Consider the following 19750-nt stretch of genomic DNA (forward strand, 5'->3'; position numbering starts at 1 on the left):
GATAACAGAAACAAGTAAATATTAATTACTACTTAGAATAAATACTACCCGTTAATCTGAGCAGACCCATGATGAAGAATAACAGAAGAGCATTTTCTATGATAGTATGGTCATAGAAGATTCTTTTTTTTTTTTAATAAATTTATGTATTTATTTATTTTTGGCTGCGTTGGGTCTTTGTTGCTGCGCATGAGCTTTCTCTAGTTGCAGTGAGTGGGGGCTACACTTCGTTGTGGAGCACAAGCTCTAGGCTCGTGGGCTCAGTAGTTGTGGCACATGGCTCAGTAGTTGTGGCTCACAGGCTCTAGAGCGCAGGCTCAGTAGTTGTAGCGCACGGGCTTAGTTGCTCCGCAGCATGTGAGATCTTCCTGGACCAGGGCTCGAACCCATGTTCCCTGCATTGGCAGGTGGATTCTTAACCACTGCGCCACCAGGGAAGTCCCAGTCATAGAAGTCTCTTAATGGAGGTAGTATTTAGAATGAGACCTGGAGGCCAAGGGGGTCTGTTTTAGAAGAATGGACTGAAAAGCAATCCATGCAGAGTAAACAGCATGTACAAAGGCTGTGAGGTCAGAAAGAACTTGGTGTGTTTGAGGAATTAAAAGGATGTAAACGTGGCTGGAGTACAAAGAAGCAAGGGGTAGCAGGGAGCATAAATCCAAGTTGGTATCAGTAAGTTAGACATAGGCTGCATAGGCCTATGATAGAGAAGTTTGGATTTTCTTTGAAGTATAACAAGAAGTCATTCAAGGGTTTTATCCAGGGGAATGATATAATCTGATTTATACTATAAAAAGAAAAATGTATGTGGTAAATGGATTGGCAAGGGTAGGACTGGAAGCAGGGAGACCAGTTTTTCAACCAGGGGTTTTTCCACTCTTCTGGGGATGTTTGGAAATGTGGGGTGTTGTTTTTAGTTGTCACAAGGATTAGGACTTACTCTATCATTCAGAGTAGGCTGGAACTGGTGTGGGGCAGTGGAAATGAGGAGAAGCAGATTCAAGATAGAAACAGGATTTGCTGGTAGTTTGGGGGTTGGGAATGAGAGAAGAATCAATGACACCTACATTTCTAGTTAAAGCTACTAGATAGATAGTTGTACCATTTATAGAAATAAGGAAGATAAAAATGAATACTCTCTTGGGTGTGTTAAGCCTGCACAATATCCAAAGGAAGATATCAGGAAGGTATTGGGGGCTTCCCTGGTGACACAGTGGTTAAGAATCCGCCTGCCAATGCAGGGGACACAGGTTCGGGCCCTGGTCTGGGAAGATCCCACATGCCACAGAGCAAGTAAGCCCGCAAGCCATAACTATTGAGCCTGCATGCCACAACTACTGAAGCCCACGCACCTAGAGCCCATGCTCCGCAACAAGAGAAGCCACCGCAATGAGAAGCCTGCGTACCACAACAAAGAGTAGCCCCTGCTCACCGCAACCAGAGAAAAGCCCGCTCGCAGCAACGAAGACCCGAAACGGCCAAAAATAAATAAATTTTTAAAAAAAGAGAGAAAATGCTTAACTTTAAAAAGAAAAAAGAAGGAAGGTATTGGAATATATGATTCAAACTCAGAAATTTTGGCTGGTTATATACATTTGGGAATCATCAGATTATAGAAGGTATATAAAGTTATAGTAATAAATGAGAAGAAAGAGACAAAAGGTATCAGTCCAACCCCAAAGAAATTCCAGCATTTAGAGGTCAGTTACTGGAGTAGAAGCTTTTGAATGAGAAAAAGGAAGATTAGCTAAGCAATTAAGAGAAAAATCGCCTGGAGAGGGTCATGTCATAGAAACTATAAGTGGAGACTATTTCAAGAAGCAATAATCAGAAAGGGAAATAAAAGTGGCTTTCAAATATATGAAAAGATGATTGATGTCACTTGAAGTAAGATTAAACACAAATCAGAACTAAAAAGAGATTTCTCTTCTTACCTATTAAATTAGAAAAATCTGAAAATTTGATAACACTCTTAGCTGGTGAGGCTGTGGGGCAATAACCACGTTTATGTATTGCTGACGGGAGTGTAAGTTGGTCACAATCCCTGCGGAAGGCAATTTGTCAAGAACTATCAGAATTAGAAATGCATATGCCCTTTGACCCAGTGAATCTGTCTTTATGATTTATCCTGCTGAAAAACTAGTACTTGCTATTTGAAGTATAATCCATGGAAAAGAACACATATAATAAATGTTGGCAGGGGTGTGGAGAAAAGGGAACCCACATATACTGTTGGTGGGAATGTAAATTGGTACAGCCACTGTGGAGAATAGTACGGAAGTTTCTTAAAAAGCTAAAAATAAACCCAGAAATGACCCAGAAATTCCACTGCTGGGTATATATCTGAAGAAAACCAAAAACACTAATTGGAGAAGATTCATGCATCCCAGTGTCCGTAGCAGCATTATTTACAGTTGTCAAGTTATGGAAGCAACCTAAGTGTCCATCGACAGCTGAATGGATAAAGAAGATGTATATATACATGATTTTTTTAAAGATATTTTATCATATGTAATGAGAAGGAAGAAGATAGGTGCAAATGCAGATAGATTTAGTGGATGAAAGGTGACAGGAATTCCTGTCTGATGCCTTCTGTTTTGGTGGCAGATTTTGAAGCAAGATAGAGGGTATTTTTGAAGGCATTGGTTGGCAGTGTGGATGTTTGAGAAGACATAGTCTTCTTAAAGAATGTGAAATTGAACTTAGTAGAAAATCATAGAGGAATTGCTGGTTATTATTTCTGTATGTTATGTGTTTTCAAAGTCTCCAGATAGTCCATTATTGACATATTTAGTATCAGAAGGAATTTATTAAACTTTTTAAAAATTCTAATTAATTAATTTTTGGCTGCGTTGGGTCTCTGTTGCTGCACGTGGGCTTTCTCTAGTTGCGGTGAGCGGGGGCTACTCTTCGTTGCAGTGCATGGGCTTCTCATTTTGGTGGCTTGTCTTGTTGCGGAGCACAGACTCTAGGCACGCGGGCTTCAGTAGTTGTAGCTCGCGGGCTCTAGAGCGCAGGCTCAGTAGTTGTGGTGCACGGGCTTAGTTGCTCTGCGGCATGTGGGATCTTCCCGGACCAGGGCTCAAACCCGTGTCCCCTGCATTGGCAGGCGGATTCTTAACCACTGCGCCGCCGGTGAAGTCCCTAGTTAACTGTTTCTAACAGTTCTTAGAGTGTAGGTTGTTCTCAGGGATTTTTTTTTTTTACATGTCTGTTTCCAGGAATCAAGTTTTTAGTAACTTGAATGAAAGAATTCATATTTTATCTTAATCAGAGGTTTAGTTTTGAACCTAGAAGGATTTTTACTACTCCATCTAATGTTTATTCAAGTAAGATGATTCATTTTGTTTGTTAATATCATTATCTTAAGGAAGTATGTGAAGTTATTCATTTGTAATGAATAATTTTGGTTTTTCATTTAATATTAAAACTATTTTATCAAGTTCAATTTTTACACCCTCTAATAATTTGTACAGCTGGCTTTTTTTTCTTACTTGCTTTATAGTTAAGATCTGTGAAGAGTTTTAACTCTCATTAAAAGACATGATAATTACAGCTGGTAACATTTAACTTAAATTCAACATGGGAGGGCTTCCCTGGTGGCTCAGTGGTTAAGAATACGCCTGCCAGTGCAGGGGACATGGGTTCAAGCCCTGGTCCGGGAAGATCCCACATGCCACGGAGCAACTAAGCCTGTGCGCCACAACTACTGAGCCTGCACTCTGAAGCCCGTGAGCCACAACTACTGAAGCCTGCACGCCTAGAGCCCGTGGTCCGCAGCAGGAGAAGCCACCGCAATGGGAAGCCCGTACACCACAACAAAGAGTAGCCCCCGCTCACCACAACTAGAGAAGCCCGCGTGCAGTAACGAAGACCCAACGCAGCCAAAAATAAATAAATTAATTAATTAAAAAAAAATTCAACATGGGATAAAAAAAATAATGGACTCTAAATTACAGTTTTTAGACTTGGAAGGATTTTAGAAATTGTCTAGGCCAGTGGCTCCTGACATTTTTAAGCATAAGAGTCCTTTTAAATGTCAAAGCATTTCATGACCTACAAATGATAGCAGCTTGTACAGTGAGTATCAGTTGATAGAGAAAATCCATAATAGCAGAAAGTTTCTGTAGACCTAAAGATTATATTTGAACATAAATTTGTATTGTAAGTTATATCATGTACATGCATGTGAAAATTCTAGTACATAAAGTGGAAGCTCTTTTATTCATGCTGTAGACAGTTCATGGTGCCCGTGTGAATGCATGGTCACTTTGCAAAGCTCAGCAGCCCTACAGGGATAAAAAAAAGTGAGAACCACCAGTTTCTTTTGGTCTAGTTCCTGTGCTCTGTCTTTACTCCTGGTCCTTTTCCCCAATTTTTACAGGTGAGAAAACTGAGGCCCAAAAAGATTAAGTAACTTGGGATCACACAGCTAGTTAGTAGCAAAAAAGTTCCTATATTTTCTCTGTTGAAATACAGGAACAGTGGAAGTTGAGTTGATAAATAGATTGAAAGAATAAACTTATCCCTTAAGGACTGGCTTATTCTAGGGGAATAATTGAATTACTGAGGGGAATCTCATACGGCTGACATTTGAAACACTGAGAAGATAATGCTGAAAAATATATGTACTTGTATATACCGTGATAAATTGATCAGGATGTTTTTCATTTTTTCCTGGCTTTATTCTGGAAGAATCAACTTGAATAAGAATGTTTTTCAAAGATTGGAAGCTACATTTCTCAGTATGGCCTACTGCACTTCTCATACTAGCTTTTCTTACATTTAGACACATGTAGAGGATGATTAATTTCCTTCCTGTTGATAGAGAGGTCTGTGAAAGCCCAGGGAAGAAAACTGTACAACCATCTTTAGTAGCCTGCTGCTGTGTTTAATGAGACTTAATTATCCTTGCTATCAAGAAATTCATTCTTATATTTATTTAAATCTCGAACGCTTCCATTTGCTCTCAGTGTTCGTGGTGAAGATAGCAAACCACTTGCTCCTCTGGAAAGGCAGAATTTCATAATGGTCCAGAGCTGGAGCCTGCTGCAGTATCCTGGCTGAAATGCTCACTGTGTAGCCCTGGCCATGACATTTAGACTCTCTGTGCCTCTGTTTCCTCATTTCTAAAACCAGGATGAAGCTAGTACCCATCTCAAAGAACTACTGTGAAGATGAAGTGATGTAGGAGTACTTAGAACAGTGCCTGGCCCTTAGTGAGTGTTCATTGAATGTCAGTTGTTAATAACAACAGTAGTTTTCTTACCGTCACTACTTTAAGGCATTTAGCCTTGTATTTCGTGGTTAATGATTATGTTTCTATAATCTTTCCATTTAAAATACATTTTCTAACCTAGATTCAGCAGTATTTATGCTTTCTTTTTGGTGAGGAAATACATTTTGTTAAAAATAATTTTTAAAAAATTCATTTGAATCAGTACAAAACACCTGCCTTTAATTACTGCTGTGTAGCGTATCTGATTTCCTACCTCTGTTTGAAATGAACTTCAGTTTAGCAGAAACTGTCTTTATGGTTTCCTCTGAAGATTTTTTTTATTTTCACCACTGGTTAATACATAACTGAGAGCTTACTAATTTTCATGCCACAATCTAATTTGCTTTCTACAAACATCAGCGTTCCTTTTCTCTTTAGTTTAGTTTAGTTTTGTTTTTGTTTTTTTACCTTATTCTGCTTTACTTTTTGATATTTGAACATATTTATTTAACGATATTTTATGCAGGCACTTCATATCATATCAGGCATTCTCTTTGGTTTCTAAAAACTCTTAAGAGTTATTTAATGCACTTGAAAACAAACTTTTTTTTGCAAGTTATGTTCATTTAACAAGCATTTGCTAAAAGTACTGACTACATGTCCTATGCTACATGAAGTTAAATTGGGCCAGCAGCCTTGAAGAGTTGGCTGGTAAAATCATTATCTACTCGTGAGTCAGTGCTCTAAAAGAGTTAAATCCCGTCGAACACTAAAAGAGTCCCATGCAACACAGAAGACAAGCAAAACTCACTAACTCTTAGAAACTTAATCTGGACATTGGCCCCAGTTTTCTCCAGTTTGATATTTTTCAACTCTTTAATATAAGAGAACAAATTTTGTGATTTGTTTGGAAAGGAATTGAAGTAATTTTGTCTCCTTAGTAAACTGTGGTTTATTTTTTCACATTTCATCCTCCAAATGGTTTAGCCACAGTTTCCAGGAAACTCATTCATTGTAGGCAAAACCCATCAAATTAGCAGTCAAATGAGTTTGTTTTTTCCTCCTCTTCCATGAAAGAGATACCTAACAGAGAAAAGGTCTTTTTACTTCAAGTCTTTAAAGCTAAGAAAAGGATAAGAAATGTGAATTGGTGCTCTGCTTTGATGTAAATGTGGCTTTAAAAAAGCTATTAGTAAAATCCTTATCAATTTTTCTTTATGATAATCGCTTACTATGACTAAATAAAGTATTAGAGTTGTAAAATGTTTTTAAACAGGAGAGTCTAAGTCACTTTATAGAAAAAAGAATGTTAAGGCAATTAAGATTACTCCCAATGTTCCTCCTAGTTTTGTTAATGTACATATATGCGTATGTAATTGCACTTGTCCTTTCTGAATGCACATGTTCTGTCTTCCGTTTTGCATGACTAAGATGGTTTTGTGAATAGGTGCATAACAGAATTGCTACAAGAGGTTTTTCAAACGCTCAGTATTCACATTGCCACCTCATACTATGTGGTGAAAACCACTGATTTATGTGAAATCATAAAAAGGGAGGAGGTAGAAAGAAATGAGGATTTATGTTAAAAAATATTAGAACTCTAAAAACATGTTTGTTTTTATTATATTTTCGCAAAAAGAAGGAAAGGGAGTATTTAAATCTTACTAGAAAGGGAGCCTATGTAATATTCCTGGGTAATGCCACTTATTTATTTTTTAACTATTCTAGTGGACATTTGATAATATTAGAAGATATTTATGAAAAAAATTTTAAACCTAAGGGCCTAATTTCTACTTAGTATTTTCCTTCAAGAAAGTCATAACTTAAAGCCCTGATGAAAAGGCTGTATTACTGGATGGATGTTAGTAAGCATTGAACAAGGGTCTCTGTTTTTTAAATGACTTTATAAAAATTAGAAAATTTGTCTATAGTACTTAGAGTGTGCAATTATGTTTTTCTTATAAATAATTTGGAGTACATACATTAAAAGAGTATTCTGCATATATAAATCATTCTGATGAATGCTTTTTAATTCATAAATTGCATTGGTACTCATCCTGATGGGCATATATGAGTGCCTTACATATTCTAGTCAGAAAAGTCCTTGCCAACTGAACTATTACCACATAAGGCAACCCTTCATTTAGCAGAGCAGATATACAGTATAACCTTTTTATAATGATAATGGATTTTCTGCTTCACTCTCACCAATATCTAATAATAAACACTTATTGGACATTTCACCCTCTTTTTCTCTTATATGACACTTTCTACCAACAGTACCAAGTATTTCCAACTGATGAATGAAAGCGAATATGCTTTATCAGCATTTTATCTTAGGGCGGTCTGTTTTATAACATGGATCCCATAACAAGTGTTTATGGCACAATTTCTGTATTTTGAAAGTGGGCATTTTGCTAAGGAAAATCTGAAAAGAGCTGATTTCACTTTTAGTGATTGTTAATTTAATAAAGCTGATGTGAGGAGGGATTTTTGAAGTTCTTGAAGTACGTGGAGGGATAATTTTGATACTTAATCAGGTCTAAAGTACTTTTTTAAAAGAAGAATCTTTTGTATATTATTAAGCCAGCTATTGGAATAATATTATTCCAAGTTACTGACTTTTGGAAAATTTATAATGTAGCAGTTTTTATGATATTTTAGAAAGTTTTTATGGTGAGATTGTTTCTTTCCTGACAGGTGTATTCCTTGCAAAGGTTCTCGATTTCCTCCCACCCTTCCACGCCCTGCTGTAGCTGTATTATCCTTTAAGCTTCCTTACTGTCAGACTGCCACAGAGAAAGGACAAATGGAGGTATGCACAAATCTTACCTCAACACTCTGAGTTTGATAATACCCTGCCTGTGACACAGACATTTAAAATTATTCTGGTGACCAGTGTTGAGTATTCATTACTTTATAATTAAAGAAATAGCAGTAGCTGTGAGGGAAGAGGGCTGCTTCCAGGGACTTTGTCTAAGAGGTAAATGGGTGTGACTGTCAGGGCCTCACTAGGGTAAGGCGCTCACTCTCGGGCTTGGACAAGTGCCTAAGAGGACGTGCCTCCATGAATTTTGTACCCTTAGGCGCCAGGCTTGCCTCACCTTACTCCTAGCTCTGTGTCATCAAAAGTCATTCGCTATCTTGCAGTTAGTTATTCTAAACAAGAAACAAATCAGCTTATAAAAATCTAGTTTACCAAGTTCTCTGAGCATCAGCTATGATAGCTAGGAAACTTTAAAATGCTATATACAGTTGACCCTTGAAGAACATGGGTTTGAACTGTGTGGGTCCATTGATACATGGGTTTTTTTCAGTAGTAAATACTACAGTACTGCACCATGCAAGATTGGTTGAATCTGAGGATGCCGAACCTCAGATATGGAGGAACCGCATATATATGGAGGGCTGACTATAAATTATATGCAGATTTTCAACTACACAGAGGGTAGGCTCCTCTACCTGCTACATTGTTCAAGGGTCACTGTATTTCCCTCTTTTTTTTAAGGATAGAAGATTAAGTCAAGGCATGATATCACATTAGAATTGTAAAATAAGCTGTAGAAAGGAATATTTCAGAAAATATTTTATTCAGAAACTGGTATCGTATGATAAATGTTTAACACTTGCGTGGTATTCAGCTGATAGTTGGCTCTAAGCAGTTTTTCCACTTTTGCAGGAACAGTACTGGCGTTCAGTTACGTTTCACAACCACCTTGATTATTTAGCTAAAAATGGTTATGAATATGAAGAGAGCACTAAAATTCAAGCAATAAAAGAACAACAGGAACTTTTAATGAAAATGCTTGCGGTGAGTAAAATAAGTATAGTGGGGAAGAAAAGTTAATTGCTTTTCCCTAGGTTGAATTTATTTATTTATTATTATTTTTTTAATCAATTGGTCTTTAACATCATACTGTGCTGATGTGAACTGAATGTTAAATTCTACTTATATAGGATAAAAATTCCACTTAGAGGTTGTTAATCATTCCCATTTTTTATTACAATTATTGAAATTTAGTTTTTGTACCCAAGAGCCCCTATGTATAGGAAACATCTCTTTATTGTACCTTTGACTTTTACCCATACAGTTTAGTACCTGCTATTGTTCCTGGAATGACCCAAACGTAGGGGAAATATTCCAGGGGCATATTCTTCAGAGTGATGTTTTACTAGTTCTGTCTGATAATTTTTTTTTTTTGGAGTATAATTGCTTTACAGTAGTGTGTTAGTTTCTGCTTTATAACAAAGTGAATCAGTTATACATATATTTCTTAATGGTATGTGAATTAGCACCAGGTTCCACAACCTAGAATTCTTAAGTTGTATCTGGTGGGGTTTTTCTCCCTTAAAAGTTCAGTTTCCCAGTTCACGTTGCAGTTAAAATATTTAAGACATTGCCTTGTATCAAAGATCATAGGAGGAAAAAAACTCTTCTGGTGCTACCTCCCTTTTTTGTTTTTGCCGACTGGTCTGTGTTTTAATAGGCCCTGTAGGTGATTCAGATGCTTATTAATAAAGTTTGAGAACTGGCTCTAGCTCCTCTCTTATCACGTGCAGCAAATAAAGTTTGAGTGTAGACTTTTAGGTCTGCAGGCTGAGCAGTCTTAAGACCTTTAATCAGGCTTTTAGATATGCCTGCCTTTTGTTATCCTCTTAGGTAAAAGTTTGTCTGTACCCAGTGACCAGGTTTGGTCCCCTGGATATTTAAGTACATTTATCTTTAGAGACAAAAGAACTTTTTGAAACATAAGATTCATAAGTTTGTGTCCTCATTCCAGGTGGGCTTATGAGGAGGAGTATAATGTAATTTCTTCTGTGCTCTTCTTGCACTAGACTGTAAACACCCTGAGGGCAGTGACCATGTCCTGTTCACTACTGTATGCCAGGCACTGATGTAGTGTCTGATACATAGTGCACCTCAGTATTTCCTAAGAGAGTAAATGGCCCAGACTTTTCATTTTAAAGTTGAGGAAAAAAACTCCTGAGGGAAAAGTGATACCTGAGACCACAGAGCTTATTGTAACTTGTCTCCAAAAGGTGATATTCACTACTGTCACCTCTATGCAACACTGCCTTGCATTTAGTGTTAAAGAAATTTAATTAGTTTACTATAGAGTAAGTTTTGTTCCATTCACAAAGTCCCATTTGTACACCAACATGAACTAGTAACCTTTTTATTTCCTACAACATATGTAAGGAAACATGTTTGATTTATTTACCATTTAGCCTTAGAGGAGCTTTTCCGCTGGGGTGAAGTGTTCCTCAGCAGGGTGCTAGTAGCACCCTGTTAGTTCTTTAGCATTCCTGCCCCCAGGCGGATGCCCATAGTTCCACCTAATTACTGGGAAAACCATACTACTTTCATTTCCAAATGCCCTCTGAGGCAGAGTACCACCCTGATTGAGAAGTACTGCTTACAGATAAGTGATTCTGGAAAACTTGAGAAGGACATGCAGGTAAATATCTAAAGCATCTGTGCTGATGAATCAGACTTGACATGTCTAAGTAACAAAGTAATACTTGTATGAATTATGAGACCTTTAGTAGTCTTCGAAGTATTAGTTTTCCTCACATTGTACTTTAGTTGCCTCACTTTGAGTCGTCAAAATTCATACCAAAAGAAAAAGTCATGATAAATGAATGTTTTTCATTTTATATTGTAAGTATAAAAAATAGAGCAAGAAAAAGGAGGTTGTTTGCTAATTTGGAAGTTGTATAACTGTTTCTGGTAGTTAGAGATCATGGACAGTCATACTTAAAAAGCTAATGGATGAATCTATTTGCCTACCCACATTCACTTAGTAGCATTTGTGTGCCAATTCTAGGCAAAGTAATAACAAATCATTTACAATTTATTCTTTCTTTCAATTTGCTACCCTGTTTTGTGAGTGCAGGTGGTGGAATGGGCAGGAAAACAAATTTAGGAGGACCATTTTTGAATTTTTAAATAAATCTCTTACTCTCCTTGCAACCAATAACTTGAAATGATATGTCATATTTCATTGTTGATTGTAAAATGCACCATTATTTTACTTATTTAAGTCACTAAGACAGAAAGAAATGCTGCCAATTAAACTGACTCACCATCAATTGTAAGACGCTTCTCAACTTCAGAGAGAGATGTTAAAATGTGTAAAAATGTGCCTCTGAGAATCAGGGATACAGTATCTAGAAAACTTTTCTCAGTTCTACTAGTAATATCATTCTTTAATTTTTAAAAAGTTTTACTCAACATAATTTGACTTTTTTCCCCCTTTTTTTCCTTTAGCTTTCTTGTAAACTGGAGAGGGAATTTCGTTGTGTGGAACTTGCTGATCTAATGACTCAAAATGCTGTGAATTTAGCCATTAAATATGCTTCTCGTTCTCGGAGATTAATACTGGCCCAGAGACTTAGTGAACTGGCTGTAGAGAAAGCAGCAGAATCGGCAGCCAACCAAGCTGAAGAAGAGGAAGAAGAAGAAGAGGATTTCAGAAAAAAGTTGAATGCTGGGTAAGAAATGTTTGAGTTTTACCATCCTGAATGTTGACTTGGTCTTTTTATAGCTCTTTATTGAATAATATCATTGTCTTTTAGTTACAATAATACTCCTACAGAGTGGAGTCAGCCAAGGCTCAGAAATCAAGTTGAAGAAGATTTAGAGGATACTGGAGAAGCTGATGATATAGAAGAAAAACCAGAAATACACAAACATGGTAAGATAACATTTTTAAGGCAGTTTAAAGATGAGATGTGTCATGTGTGTGACTTCTCCCCTTTTACTTGGCTGAGGGAAATTGAATACCCATACTTTTTCAAGACATCTTTCCTGTCTGATTGTTGATTACAGAAGATGACTTTATCTTCCCAGTTACACTGTATTGTTTTATCTTAATTATTTTGTAGGAGAAAACCCGTTTTTCAAAAGTGTAAATTCCTCTGATATGCCAGCTATTAAGTCAGGTAAGAAAATTTTGATTTTGTAATATCAAGAAAATTTTGAAGTAGTTTTTACAGTGATACATCTACTCAAATACACCTTACTGTTCAGGGCCTGTTTTGTTGTTGTTGTTTTTAATCAGAAATGTTTGTGAAACAGTGGTCATTTAACAAATACTTATTAAATGCCTATTTTGTGTCTAGTATTTGCCTGGGGTGGGGGGCTACAGCGGTCAAGTAGACATGCATGTTTGATCCCTGCATAAACCTTGTAATACCAGCTGGCTTTTAAAAGTATATATATATATATATAAGTTTGATTTTAATATACTTTTACATGTGTACAGATTATTAAAAGAGCATGTAGGGGCTTCCCTGGTGGCGCAGGGGTTGAGAATCTGCCTGCTAATGCAGGGGACACAGGTTCGAGCCCTGGTCTGGGAAGATCCCACATGCCGCGGAGCAACTGGGCCCGTGAGCCACAACTACTGAGCCTGCGCGTCTGGAGCCTGTGCTCCGCAACAAGAGAGGCCGCGATAGTGAGAGGCTCGCGCGCCGCGATGAAGAGTGGCCCCCGCTTGCCACAACTAGAGAAAGCCCTCGCGCAGAAACGAAGACCCAACACAGCCAAAAATAAATAAATAAATAAATAAATAAAAAAGAGCATGTAACAGGTGGCTGTAATCTAGTCAGTGGTGGGGGATGGTTTGGGACCCCAAGGAAGGCCTCATGGAATGTTTATTTATTTTTTAAATATATTTTTGGCTGCGTTGGGTCTTTGTTGCTGTGCGCGGGTTTTCTCTAGTTGTGGCGAGCGGGGGCTGCTCTTTGTTGCAGTGCGCGGGCTTCTCATTGCGGTGGCTTCTCTTGTTGCGGAGCACGGGCTCTAGGCCCGCGGGCTTCAGTAGATGTGGCACGCGGGCTTAGTAGTTGTGGCACAGGGGCTTAGTTGCTCTGCAGCATGTGGGATCTTCCCAGACCAGGGCTCAAACCCATGTCCCCTGCATTGGCAGGCGGATTCTTAACCACTGCGCCACCAGGGAAGCCGCCACGTGGAATGTTTAAAGCAGAGATCTAAAGGATGAATGAGTCAGCCAGGCAAAGGTGGGTGGGAGCCGAAGAAAAGCATGTGGGCTTAAGGAACAGCATGTGTGAAGACTGTAAGAGAGGCTTGAAGAGCACAGAGAGCAAAGAGAAAGGGGTGCTGAATGGTTTTGGAGCCAAACTGTGCAGATCCATGTAGGCCATGGTAGGATTTTGATCTTTATTCTGAGGTTGCTGGGAGGCTGTTGTAGGTTTTAATCAGGGGCAGAGTATGGCACACTGTGAAGAGGAGGACTGCATATAAGGAGACTTCTGAGGTAGTCCCAAGTGAGATTGAATAGACTGGGGTGGTGGTGATTGCTGGTAGAAAGAATGGGAGGAATTGAAGAGGTGTTTCTGAAGATGATATAGAGAGTATGGAAGTTCAGGGTGTGAAGAATAACTGTCAGTTTCTGGCTTGAGTGCTTGAGTGAATGATGGTGCCATTTACTGAGTCAGGAAACACTAGGGAAACGTAGGTTTAGATAGGAGGACGATGAATTACTATTGGCTGTTTGGGTCAGGAGCTCAGGAAAGTAGTATCTCTGGGATGGAGACATAAAGTGAACATTGTTGACATAAGTATAGCAGTTTAAACCATGGGTATGGGTGAGTGAGCACTGGGGGAGGATCAAAGTGAGGAGAAAATGAGGTTAGGCCTAGAGAGGAGGAGGAGGAGGAGGACGAACCATCAAAAGAAAATGAGGAAGGAGGTAAGCCAGGGAATGCAGTATCTCAGAAGTCAAAGGGGAGATAGTATCAAGAAGAAAGGAACACTCCGCTGTGTGGAGTGCTGATGAGAGGTCAAACAAGGTGATGGCTGGAAAAGATCCACCAGTTTTGGCCACATAGAGTTTACTGAGTTCTTAGCAAGAGCAGATTCTGCAGGGTAGTAGGGCTGGAAGCCATGTATTGGATGGAGGAACATATGAATAGTGAGGAAATGGGAATAGCTGTGTAGACAACTCTTGAGAAACTTGGCTGCTTAGGGGAGGTGAGAGAAAATTATGTGGGGGGCGAGAAGGGGATGTGGCAGAGAGCGTGTTTGGTTTTTGTTTGTTTCTTTAAGTTGGAAAACTTGAGCCAATAAAGAAGGAAAAGTCAAAGATGACACATGTAGCCATTGATAGCACAAGTTTCTTGAAAAGCAGGAGTGGGTGGGATCTAGAGCATTCGTAGAGGAATTATTAACTAGCTAAAATAAGGCACCATTCTTCCCTGGTAACAGGAGAAAAGAATAGATCTCTACATATTGTTATCTGTATATTTCATAGTGGCAAATTGGGATAGTTCCCATCATCTAATAGCTTTTATTTTGACTTAGAAATAGGAAGGAGGTCATATATAGTTATTAATAGTTTTAAAGTTGCAAAGTACATTATTTTCATATAATACAGATTAAAATATTCCATTATTCTTATAGAAGTCATAAGTCTTCTGAGTTTTACCACTATTAAGTGAGGGTTTCTTTCTTATGAAAGGTGCAGTTACCTCTAGCAACCAAGGACGAATAAACCCCTTCAAGGTAAACTCTTTCCAGTGATGCTTTCTATTATTTAAATACATTTCCATACGGAGAAATATTTCCAAACTACCAGATGACCCTCCCCAGACTTAAGAGGCATTAAAGACTACAACAGATTAAATTTTAAAATATTTAAATAAGTAAATATTTTAAAATAAACAAAGATGAAAGCAGCACTAGTTCCTGCTTGGACCAAGAGTTACATTTTCTACTTATCTTCTGAGAACCTACAGTTTTGAAGGTTTTCAAAACTTGGGGATGTGGTATTTGGGAATATGCGCATCAGTCTTAATTTGGATTATACCAAATATATTCAATTCCGAAGGTGAGACTACAGTACAAACTTAACAAATTTAAAGGAAAAATAAATCTCTTGGCATTTTTTTTTTCTTCTTTAAACATTAAATGCTAATATTAGTTTGCTTTTTAGGTATCAGGCAATTCCAAAGAGCCATCCATTTCAGTGAATTCAGTACATTCAACTAATATTTTAGACAATATGAACAAATCATCCAAGAAATCTACTGCACTTAATCGAGCTACAAATTATGAAAAGTCTCCAGTTATAAAGCCTCTGGTTCCAAAACCAAAGTCTAAGCAGGTATGATTTCACCTGCCCCCATCTGCAGTACACAACTCATAGTCTGTTTGTCTTACTTTAGTTCTGTTCACTCTTTCAGGTATGAGACAGGAGGCTCCAGTTGTTTATAAGTGATTGTCTAGTGAGGGCAATGGTTCTCAATTCTGGTTTTGCATCAGAATCACTTTTTAAAAATATGTAGACCCAGGACAGGGACTCATGCATCTATCTGTATTTTTTTTTCATTTTCCAAGTGGTTCTGATGCATGTCCCTATTTAATGACAGCTGGTTTAGTACCTGGCCCTAATCCTTCCTTGTTCTGTATTCTGATTTTGCCTCCCAGATTTTGTCCCAGTTTTGGTATTTTATCACAGATTTGTCATCAGTAAAATAGACCTGCCGTTTGTATTTTCCATTTCATATAATTTTATTCATCTAGAATACATGAAATTTGAGGTACAGGTTTTTGGGTTTTGTGTGTGTGTTTATACATGTTTATTTTCAACAGAGAACCTCTCGGGACTTCACATGTTGGTGTAAGAATTCTAAATAATTATAAATATTTCTCCACATTTTTCAAAATTTGCTTGTAACATATAAAATCATACTAGATTTTGTTGCGGTATTCATTATGTTTGTTTTTACAGGCATCTGCAGCATCCTTTTTCCAGAAAAGAACTTCCCAAGCTGATAGGACTGAGGAAGTAAAAGAAGAAAATCCTAAAAATCCATCATCTGAAACCCAAGCTATGTGTCCTCAAAACACTGAAAATCAAAGGTCAGTACATAGAGAAATTTAGTGTTCTCAAGATGTAGTATTCCAATAAAAGGCATACAGAAGTAGCAATACAAAATTATGTGGCCCTATTATTCATTCATGTAAATACTACATTGGCACAGGTAGTAGGCATTCTGAACACTTGTAACTTTAGGGAAGCCACAAATATTGATTAATGTCTATTTATATTACTTATTAAAGTATGCTTTGATAAACTGCATACATGTTTTAAATTGTGGATACGTTTTTCTGGGACACTATATTTTATAATTAGTTCATTTTTTCATTTGTTTGTTTTTAAATCGTTAGTATAGTTACATGGGAGAAACACAGTCAAAAGATAGAAAAAGATGTGTGATGAAGAGTAAATCTTTTCCCTGTCCACCCAGTTTCCCCTCCACAAATAGTCACTGCACAGGTTTCTTATATAGCCTTCTGGAATTATCCTATGCATGTACACTTAGATTTATCTATTTTTTTTAGTTTTACAGAAATGGTAGTATACTCATTGTTCTGTGCCTTATTTTTTTCATTTAATAGCTTTTGCAGATGATTTCTTATTACTACATGAAGAGTTTCTTTAATCTTTTTACTTCCATTGAATGGCTATACCATAATTTATTTAGTTCTCTACTGGTGGACAAAAGGTAGTTGCTGGTCTTTTGCTAGTACAAATAGTAGTACAGTGAATAACTATATGAATATTATATACCTATAGCTGTAAGATGGATTCCTGTATGGTTCAAGCTAATGTACAATTGTAATTTCGATAGATACTGCAAAATTGTTCTGCATGGATGTTGTATTATTTTGTACACCCCCAGCAATATGAGAGTTCCTATTTGTCCATATCCTGTTTGTCCGCCAACTCAGTGTTACCAGATTTCTTGATCTCTTGTATGCTAGATTTATTTAAAATACATCAGCTAAATTGCAAAAGTCACCATTTCATTTTTAGTGTTATGTATCTCATTTAACCAATATCTCATGTTAACCAATTTAACTTGAAGGGATAGCTGTGGTTTTTATTTTTCCTCTTTTGTTCTGAATTTAATTTAGATATTAAACACTGAAATTTTTATTTAAGAAGATTCCATTTTTTATACTATCAATAGGCTATACAGAAAAGAAGTGTTCAGTAAATATTAAATGTTTGCATTAAATCTTCACTTGTGACCTAAAGACAGTTTGTGTCAGAACTGAAATCTAATAAAACTGACAAGTATGCTGTGTCCATGCTTTACATAATAATGGTACAAGAAAGGACCCACACTCCCAGGTCAGCTGTGAGGGCAGGGGTGAGGAGCTTGAGAGAAGTTGTGACGATTTCAAATAGCTGGTTTGGGAAATGGAGAAAGGCTACCAAAGATACATGGAAGGGTTATATTGGGCTAGAGGGGCTAAGTAGGATTGGAGACCTTGAGCCTGTCAACATTCATAAAAGAGTTGAAAGTTCAGAGTTTTGCTGCACTTGGAAAATACAAATGTGAGTAATCCCTTTGAATTGATCTTATAAAGGATTTTTTCAGCTCATTATTCCTGCAGTCTCTAGGCAGTTTTAAGTAATATGTAATTATGAATATTAACAAGTGTAATTAACTGTGTCTCTTTTACTTTATATATAGGTATGCTAATGGTTAATCACTAACCTGAAAAATCATGAAGCACTTTAAGACTGTGTCTTAATTATAAAATTTTTTTACATAACTGCTATTTTAGGCCAAAGACCGGGTTCCAGATGTGGCTGGAAGAAAACAGATGTAATATTTTGTCTGACAATCCTGACTTTTCAGATGAAGCAGACATAATAAAAGAAGGAATGGTTCGATTTAGAGTATTGTCAACTGAAGAAAGGAAGGTAAGTAAGGTTAATTGTACTGAGATTGAGACTTGAGTGAATTCCCAAGGGTTTTTTTTTGTTTTTTTTAATTGGGGTATAGTTGTTTTACAATGTTGTGTTAGTTTCTACTGTACAGTGAAGTGGAGTTCCCTGTGCTATACAGCAGATTCTTATTAGTTATCTATTTTGTACATATTAGTGTATATATATCAATCCCAATCTCCCAATTCATCCCCCCGCCCTCGCTTTCCCCCCTTGCTGTCCATACGTTTGTTCTCTACATCTGTGTCTCTGTTTCTGCCTTGCACACCAGTTCATCTGTACCATTTTTCCAGGTTCCACATATATGCGTTAATATACGATATTTGTTCTTCTCTTTCTGACTTACTTCACTCTGTATGACAATCTATAGGTCCATCCACGTCTCTATAAATGGCCCAATTTCATTCGTTTTTATGGTTGAGTAATATTCTGTTGTATATAAGTACCACATCTTCTTTATCCATTCCTCTGTTGATGGACATTTAGGTTGCTTCCATGACCTGGCTATTGTAAATAGTGCTGCAGTGAACACTGGGGTGCATGTGTCTTTTTGAATTATGGTTTTCTCTGGGTATATGCCCAGTAGTGGGATTGCTGGGTCATATGGTAATTCTATTTTTAATTTTTTAAGGAACCTGCATACTGTTCTCCATAGTGGCTGTATCAGTTTACATCCCCACCAACAGTGCAAGAGGGTTCCCTTTTCTCCACACCCTCTCCAGCATTTATTGTTTGTAGATTTTCTGATGATGCCCATTCTAACCTGTGTGAGGTGATACATCATTGTAGTTTTGATCTGCATTTCTCTAATAATTAGTGATGTTGAGCAGCTTTTCACGTGCCTCTTGGCCATCTGTATATCTTCTTTGGAGAAATGTCTATTTAGGTCTTGCCCATTTTTTGATTGGGTTGTTTTTTTTTTTTTTTGATATTGAGCTGCATGAACTGTTTATATATTTTGGAGATTAATCCTTTGATTGTCCGTTGATTCATTTGCAAATATTTTCTCCCATTCTGAGGATTGTCTTTTTATCTTGTTTATAGTTTCCTTTGCTGTACAAAAGCTTTTAAGTTTCATTAGGTCCCATTTGTAAGGATAATTGTACTGAGATGGGGACTTTAGTGAATTCCCAGGTTTTAAAAATTCTTAAAGAAAGTGCCTTTTTCTGTTTTTAGAAATTGAATACATTCTGATAAACTCTTGGTGGAGAGGAAGTACAACAAGCAAAATGTCAGCTTTGAACCTGTGGATATATAATAATTATTATTTAGTGCTGATGGTTAATTTTTTGGCAGATGTACTGCTTACATCTGTATAAGTTTCTGCATATTGTAAGTTAGGGGAATACCCCAAGAAAAAGTGCATTACTTATCAAAAGCAAAAAAGATTAATAAGTAAAAATGAAATTAATTCACATTTTTGGACTACTACTCTGAAGTCCTTGTAAGCAGAATTTCTTAAAATGCTATTTACTTCCACATTGAATACTAAATGAGAATACTGCTTTGGGGGGAAAAATCTGATGTTCTGTTCTAGCCTTTCATGTGAAAATTAGGACAGGTGGCTTGTACCTATTGCTCCTCATGTCAGTTTCTGCCATGTGAAAGAAGGCTAAGAGCAGCTTTCTTTTGCAAGGGGAAGGATTGTGTGTGTCGTATCAATAAATCTCAGACTTCCCTTCCCTAGGAATGGCTGCGTGCAGCATGGGCACCTTGTGACATAGTTACTTACCTTGATAAGCTGGTTTTTACAAATAAAAGT

The 19750-nt window shown here is 37.2% G+C and overlaps 1 protein-coding gene across 6 annotated transcripts in view; it reads left to right on the forward strand.

Moving 5' to 3' along the window:
* Positions 1-19750, forward strand: part of WDHD1 (WD repeat and HMG-box DNA binding protein 1) — a 90526-nt gene that overhangs the window by 40536 nt on the left and 30240 nt on the right. For all 6 annotated transcript variants that reach the window (XM_082450351.1, XM_082450349.1, XM_082450350.1 and 3 more), the window contains 9 exons: positions 7919-8033; positions 8898-9029; positions 11490-11713; positions 11798-11916; positions 12107-12163; positions 14704-14747; positions 15178-15348; positions 15976-16106; positions 17826-17964. In XM_082450351.1, coding sequence (XP_082306477.1) covers positions 7919-8033; positions 8898-9029; positions 11490-11713; positions 11798-11916; positions 12107-12163; positions 14704-14747; positions 15178-15348; positions 15976-16106; positions 17826-17964 — 1132 coding nt within the window. The remainder of the gene's footprint in view (positions 1-7918; positions 8034-8897; positions 9030-11489; positions 11714-11797; positions 11917-12106; positions 12164-14703; positions 14748-15177; positions 15349-15975; positions 16107-17825; positions 17965-19750) is intronic.

Source organism: Balaenoptera physalus (genome assembly GCF_965194825.1).
Source record: "Balaenoptera physalus genome assembly, chromosome: 2".
Classification (NCBI taxonomy): Eukaryota; Metazoa; Chordata; class Mammalia; order Artiodactyla; family Balaenopteridae; genus Balaenoptera; species Balaenoptera physalus.